We start from the raw sequence: 7,018 nt of genomic DNA on the forward strand, positions 1-7,018 counted from the left end.
AGCCATTATTTATGGGTCTGGTGAAAGGTAATATCACATGGTTGTCATTGGTAGGGATGACTGAATATCCCATGGGGCCACGGGGCTCCATCGCTCTCTCAGACACACTCCCTCTACACTCCTCAAGTGCTCAACAGTGTGATGGGCCTCGTTCTTAAATAAACACTACAGTTATGTGTTTCTGTCTTCCTCGGGGCCTAGCTCTCTCTCTCTCTCCCTCTCTCTCTCTCTCTTTCTGTCTGTCTTTCTCCTCAGTCTTGATACTGTATGTATTTTTGTTATCTCTCCTGTCCTGCAAATGTAATTGATATTGTGCATAATAAACATGCAGGAATGCTTAAATACAAACAGCTATTGGTAACAAACAGTGGTCTCACCAGATGTCTGCATTAACCACCTTTCTTCCTCAGATCTCAAGAACCCAGAGATCGTGACCCTGAGGAATCTCACCATGGACAGCACAGGCGTCTACAGGTGCACGGCGAGCAATGATGTGGGAGAGGAAAACTGCACAATTGAGGTCACAATGCAGCGTGAGTTTTTGGGTAGGGATAGGGAGAGTCGACCTCACGGCGCTCACCTCACACCAAACTGCCACACTGATTGATGGTTATGGTTTCAAACTGCAGCTGGAAATACTTTTACCCCCAGTCCCCCACTCCCTTTCTATCTGCCTCCCCACACGCTCACTCTCCCCAGTTTCCCCCCAGTTTCCCCCCAGTGCACCATCACAAGGGGCTTCACTGAACTTAAACTGCTGGCTACTGGTCACCACCTCTGCTCCCACACTTATGTTCCACTGTCACTCTAATACATTTCCTGAGAGGCATGGGACAGTTGGGGTCATGTGTTGAGAAAATTACATTTCTAGTGCTTCAGCAGAAACAGTTTGGGAGGCCCTGGAGTAAAAGTGTTATTTGGCTCATGTGACACAAAACAAAGTGTTGAAATAAAGTTAATTAGCATGAACCATAACAATTTGCCAAATTAAACTGTGAACAATACGTGACAGTAAGTGTGACTCTATCCCTCATCACGTTTTTCTCTCTGTTCACAGATGTGAAGGATTTAGGGAAGGTAGCAGGTGCAGTGGTGGGTATATCCCTCGGTGTCCTCATTGTCATATTAATCATCTGGCTCGTCTTCCGGAAGAAAGAGAAAAAGAAGTACGAGGAGGAGGAGACTCCAAATGAGATCAGGTTTATTCATCCCCCTTTCTTCTTTTGACTGTTTCCTAATTTTTTCATTATTTCCATGTATTAGAATGCAAAAATTGTGTTGGGTTAGATTGTCATGCGCGTGTTTGTCTGAGTGTTGTTTTGTTTCTGCATCTTCGTTGAAATCTTACTATGTTCGTTTAACTGTACTTTTAAAGTTCTAACTTGTTGCCGTCTTGTTAAGGAAATTTTACAAAGTAATTCATGAAAAAATACAAGTGCAGCTGCAAGAGACTGAGCAGCAGACAGCGACAGCAAAATAATATCTTGATCAAGAATACAAATATAGCTACCCTTCCTCGGCCACCTGGCCCTGGGGGCGGTGCACCTGGAGATGTGGGTGCTGCTGTATCTTCAGAGTCCCAGCCTCTTTTTGGTTTGATCTGATCTCAGGAGACTTAAACTAAAAAATATATAAAGTTAAAATAAATATAAAGAAAATAGAAATGTTACATTTAACATACATTTCTATCATCCTACTTTGGTTAGATGATTTGTGTAGTTAGACACTGAGGTCCAATGCAATCATTTCCTAATAGATCAAATTCTTTAGTTCCAACAGATGAAGCTCTTTCCTTGATGAAGGTCTTGTGACTAAAAGCCTGGCTTCATAATTAAATGCATTAACTTGAACAGAACCTAAAATTATATAAGGAGAAAACTGTGAGGAGAGAAAACTTTAAGTCTAATCTTTTATTGCAAGCACACAGGGATACAGTTTCCTAATAATTGATGCTGAAAAGTACAGTGACTATACATTGTGTAAATGTTTAACTGCATAATATCATATGTAACTTATACCGTTATTGCTATTGCTGTTTAAAATTTATTTGAAAGATTACTCAGAAAGTAAGAAGTAAAAACAGGGATTACTGTATGCTTAGTGCTGAAGGAGTCATGAAGTTCACTTTACACCATTGTTACTCTGTGGCATTAGCTTCATTTGATGGAGCAATTCAGCTGAAGTCAGTCAGTTAAACCAGTCAAAAGTGACGCAGCAACAGCCCCCATACGCTCGGATGTGTTTGCTGTCTTCCTGTCGCCCTGCTGTGCACCAGGGGGCCCTGTGGATCGCTAATGACACTTGTAAAAGCAACAGAATTTTTTTCTGACAGACTGGAGTTGGTGTAGGTGCATATTTACTGATGTAACAATGAATAATGCAATGTGGTTGAAGGACAGCTCCAAGTAAATAATGTAGATGTGATGAAGTGTTTTCTGTTTTTATACCATGTTTTGAGCCTTTCCACTTATGTGCTCCACCCAACCACACAAGCTTTAGCGACGCCCATCTCCTGGGTATGGATTTAGGAACCAATGCTGCTGAAATTTTTTTATTTATTTACTTTTTTCCAAGAGTGATACAACCTTCTCTGGTGTGTCTGAGGATGTAGCCAACAGTGCACAGATGAGTTTCTATTTCTGACTTTCTGTAGAATCGTATATCAATGGGATAATATAACCTGCTGACTAAGGCTCACAGCCTACACACTCACTGATGACCTAGTGACAGTGATTTATAATATCTGCAAAGATCTTGTGCAATTTTAACACCCTCCAAGTAACAATCACAGCAGAGATTACAGTCGTTTTGGTGATTAATGCTGCTCTCAACTGATTTCTTCACTTTTTTTTGCCTCCATCTGTTGTAAAAAAAAAAAAAAAAAAAACTTAGCTAGAAGTTGAATTATGAGGGGAAATTTTCATTGTGTTCTCAGCCAAAACTTTTTTTTTCTTCCTTCAACCAATTGTATCTAGGGACTTAGTGATTTCAGCAGATTTCATTACTCCATGCAAATGTGTTTCGCAAAACTCAAGGGCTGGGGGGTATCTCATGAATTACATGAGGTTCCCACATAAAACTTTCCCCATATGAATAGTGCCTAAGAATAGTGTGTGTGTCTGTGCTTGTGTATTCCCCTTCTCTATTTTCAGAGGTGCAGTTCATAAATATGAACTTATATCTTTGTTTTTTCTTCTTGTCTGTGCGTCTGTATTCCCGCCCACAGGGAGGATGCGGAGGCTCCCAAGGCCAAGCTTGTGAAGCCCAACTCCCTGTCATCGTCCCGCTCCGGCAGCTCCCGCTCCGGAGCCTCCTCCACCCAGTCTATGGTGCACAACAGTGCCCAGCGCGGCCACCGCCCCCGCCCGCCTGCCATAGCGGCTCTCAAGGAAAATGGACAGCCTCCAGGCTTCCCCCAGTCCCCTCCAGCCTACACTACAGTGGTGCCCCCCAAGACCCCTGAGCCCCCTGCCACTCCCAAATACAACTCTAGGAACCTGTCTGGGCCCACACCCCCAACCCTCATGGTTCCTGCCCAGACCAAGGCCTTTCAGACTGTTTAGGACTGAAAGCCAAGCCCTTCCTGCAGCCATGTGAGACTCCCATCCCTGCCCAAGTCCCCTAGCCCCCTCCTAAAGACTCTTCCATAAACAAAGAAATGCAACTAGTTAAAATGATGTAATTAAAAGAATCAATACTATAAGTCCAAAACTTTTAATGAATGCATACTTAAAAAGGGAAAATACGACATGCTTGCCCCTACTGAATTACATAAAACAAACAAAACAAAAGAAAAAACAAGACCCTAGATGCAACTGTTTGTGTCTCGTGGGTAAAGGCAGAACTTATTTTCTGAGTTCCTTCTTTTGGCTTTCGGAAGGCACAGGGAAGCGCCATGTGCAGTGAGGTGGAAGAAGCCCCCTAGTAGAGCTTTTTATTTATTTATCAAATCAAACGGTTTGGCATGCAGCAGAGAAAAGGAGAGGATAAAAAGGGAAGTCTGGATAATAAAGTAGATCCAAACCCAGAGCCAGATACCAATGGAGTCATAGATGTTGAGCTTCACTTGTCAACAAATACATGATGGATACAAGTGAGGAGAAAACACGGAGGAAGGAAGTACGAGAGCGTCAGACGGCTACAGAATTTTTTTTTTCTTTTTTTTTTTGCCTTTGGGCGGAGGGGACTGGGGGACATGTGGTGATTCTGTGATTCATGTCACCCTGCACCTCCGACTTGCTGCTTCAAGCACCTGCTCTGAAACCACAAACCCCTTTGCCTCCCATGGGCTGGACCGATTGTGCCCATCCATGTGGACAGACACAGTGTGCGGCGTGTGCATCATCTGCCTCAGTGCTCTCGGTCTTTTCGTGCTCTCATAACGAACCTGCGAGAAACCACAGTGGTCCTGAGACTGACTCAGCTGGCTTACAAACAGCTCATCTGCTTTACCAATCAGCAGGGGAAACTTCAGGTACAAGGACGTAGCATTGGCAGTGGAGTCGAATCAGTGGAGTCGTTACCCCCTTTCCCCTCCCACATCCTGTCTACATCTATGGACATCCTTTTCTGGAACTGAATATATTCCCTGAATAATTAAATAGTATGTAATAGGCCTATAGCGAGTCACTACTTTAAATATAGGGGATAAGCATCTAGTAGACCAGCTGGAATTATTTTTTCTTTTCTTTACGTTTTCCTGTGTCTCTTCTCTCTGGACAGGTTGTAAAGGGTGACAGACAGTTCTGCGTCCATTCATCCATATTAAGAAGTGCCACCAATCCCTAGGATGGGTTATTATTGTTGCTTTTTTACTCTTGTGTTTACGTGCTATACATTTCTGAAGAGAAACCAAAATCTGTCACCATGAATGTGTGATGTACAAAGATGGTGGATCCCATTATTCTCAGCCTCCCGTAAAGGAACCGAATCAATATTCGCGCTAAGGCACAAAGAATCGACCTTGATGTTCAATTTTACAATTACCAGTCCTGAATGATTCAGGGAATGTGGAGTATGATTCTGCAGACTTTAATTGTAAAGGGTGTGTATGGTATCACTGTCAGTACTCTCCCTGGATCCATATAACAATGGAGTGGCACTCGATTGCTGTCTCGCTGAATCATCTAGTCGTGCTTGGCTATTGGCTGAGCCGTGCTATCAGCCAGTCCCCCCTCCTCTGTCGTATCCTCAGACAGACCCAGTGCGGTTTGATTGAAAGTAGCTGAAAAAAGGGCAAGTAGCCTATCTAGTGTGCCTTTGCAATCCCTCTTCCCTTTGATGGTTTCTTTCTTTGTCCTTATCTTCAGCACACCAGTGGTTAAGTCTCTGTTCACAATCCAGCTTTGAGGGTCAACAGCAGCAAATACTGAGAGATACAACTTCAACAACTTCACAAACTTGCCCTAGTAAAACCAGATGCAGCCTAGGGAGCACCAAGCAAAGTGAATTATACGTGGTGAGAAAGCAATCCCATGTCACGGGACAATGTACTGTATATTCTGTAATCAGTCTTGTTTTATATTGTACATACAGATAGATATACGCACATGATGTCATTTAATTTAACAAATAAGGATAAGTGAGGAGAGAGATTTCCCCCCTTACAAATGAGTCAGATGGGAAACCCAAAGGTGAATTAAAACCCTGCATGCTCTGTTCTCAACAGCAAATCATCATCATATGGAACCAAAAGCATTTTCTCTGTCCAAACTATCTTCACAACTATTGGTCAAAGCTTGGGTTGCATTGATTTTATTGATCCAGTCAGGATAATTTATTTTCATTTTAAGTGACCCGGTGACCTTTCCTGAACCATCACCACTGATGGGTCAAAATGTTCCCTTGACTAGCACTTTGGTCGATAACAAGTCATCTTGAAAAGTCACTGCCATATTTCCACAGAGTATTTACAGTCAACACATGAAGAATATTTAATCTGGCTCACTGCCCAGCTGCAATCTCCATTCAAGATATAACAAAATGTTTAAAAAATATACAGGCCTACACTCTTTTTGTTTTGTTTTAATGATTCCATGGCCTTTACTCTCAGGACAATAGTAACCAGCCCATTAATATTACATCCTGTAATCAACATTCACAAATCACAAATCCTAATTTTCACACAAAATTAAAAACATAAAATGTAATTATTTAACCCCCAACGTTCTGTAAACCAGCATCAGTCTAAAACTAAATCTCCTGTGGTTTGTCTTCACATGTGGGTTTGTACCTCTGACTCAACTGTATGGGAAATTTAGAAAAAAAAAAGCCTTTTATATTCAACTAGAGACAGCAGTTCGTATTTGACCAGGGAAGCTACTGTGTGTATGTGCGTGCGGTTGTGTGCGTGCGTGCTTGCGTGCATGCATGCATGTTTGTGAATGTGTGTGAGTGTGTATGTGTGGGTGTGTGCATGTAAATTCAGTATAAGCCCTTGGGCCACACCCACACATTCTCATGTTAGCCATTCAATAAGTGAGAAGGATCCAGTCAGGCAAAGTAACCTCCATCTAAATTGATATGACTGCAGACTGGCAGTGTTTATTTCCATTTTCATCGACTTACATGCCTATTGAACTTGGCTTCAGTCTTTGTTTATTTTTTGTTGGTCGTTTTATTTATTTATTTCTCTTTTTTTTGTACTTATGGGAGTGACATCTCGAGACAAAGCACGTCCATAATTCATAACCATCGTCAGCTCCGGAGGCCACTTGTACACGCTCTCCTTGTGCTTGCTGTCTCTTAACTTGGAATGCACTTGGCCCTGAGTGTACTGACGGCGTCTCAAGGCACATACATTCATACACATTACAAACAGGTAAAAAGTTGTATATATAAATACACATGGAACATTCAGGTGCACATGGAAACACAGGTGTGTGCTGCGAGCACATTCACAGTTGCACATGCACACCCCCCCACAAACACAAACACACAGACATTTTGCACAAGTAAAAGCCTAAACAGCAATCCTTGTTATTTCTGCTCCTTCAGAATCAATTTGATGGATTGAATG

At 42.3% G+C, this 7,018-nt stretch overlaps 1 protein-coding gene across 1 annotated transcript in view; it reads left to right on the forward strand.

Moving 5' to 3' along the window:
• clmpb (CXADR like membrane protein b) overlaps nucleotides 1-3,967 on the forward strand; it is a 62,749-nt gene extending 58,782 nt beyond the window's left edge. Inside the window, 3 exon segments of the mRNA XM_083985392.1 lie at nucleotides 411-533; nucleotides 1,058-1,199; nucleotides 3,227-3,967. Of these exon segments, the coding sequence (XP_083841518.1) occupies nucleotides 411-533; nucleotides 1,058-1,199; nucleotides 3,227-3,563 (602 nt within the window). The 3' untranslated portion in view covers nucleotides 3,564-3,967.
• Nucleotides 3,968-7,018: the final 3,051 nt, after the last annotated feature.

Source organism: Trachurus trachurus (assembly GCF_905171665.1).
Source record: "Trachurus trachurus genome assembly, chromosome: 13".
Classification (NCBI taxonomy): domain Eukaryota; kingdom Metazoa; phylum Chordata; class Actinopteri; order Carangiformes; family Carangidae; genus Trachurus; species Trachurus trachurus.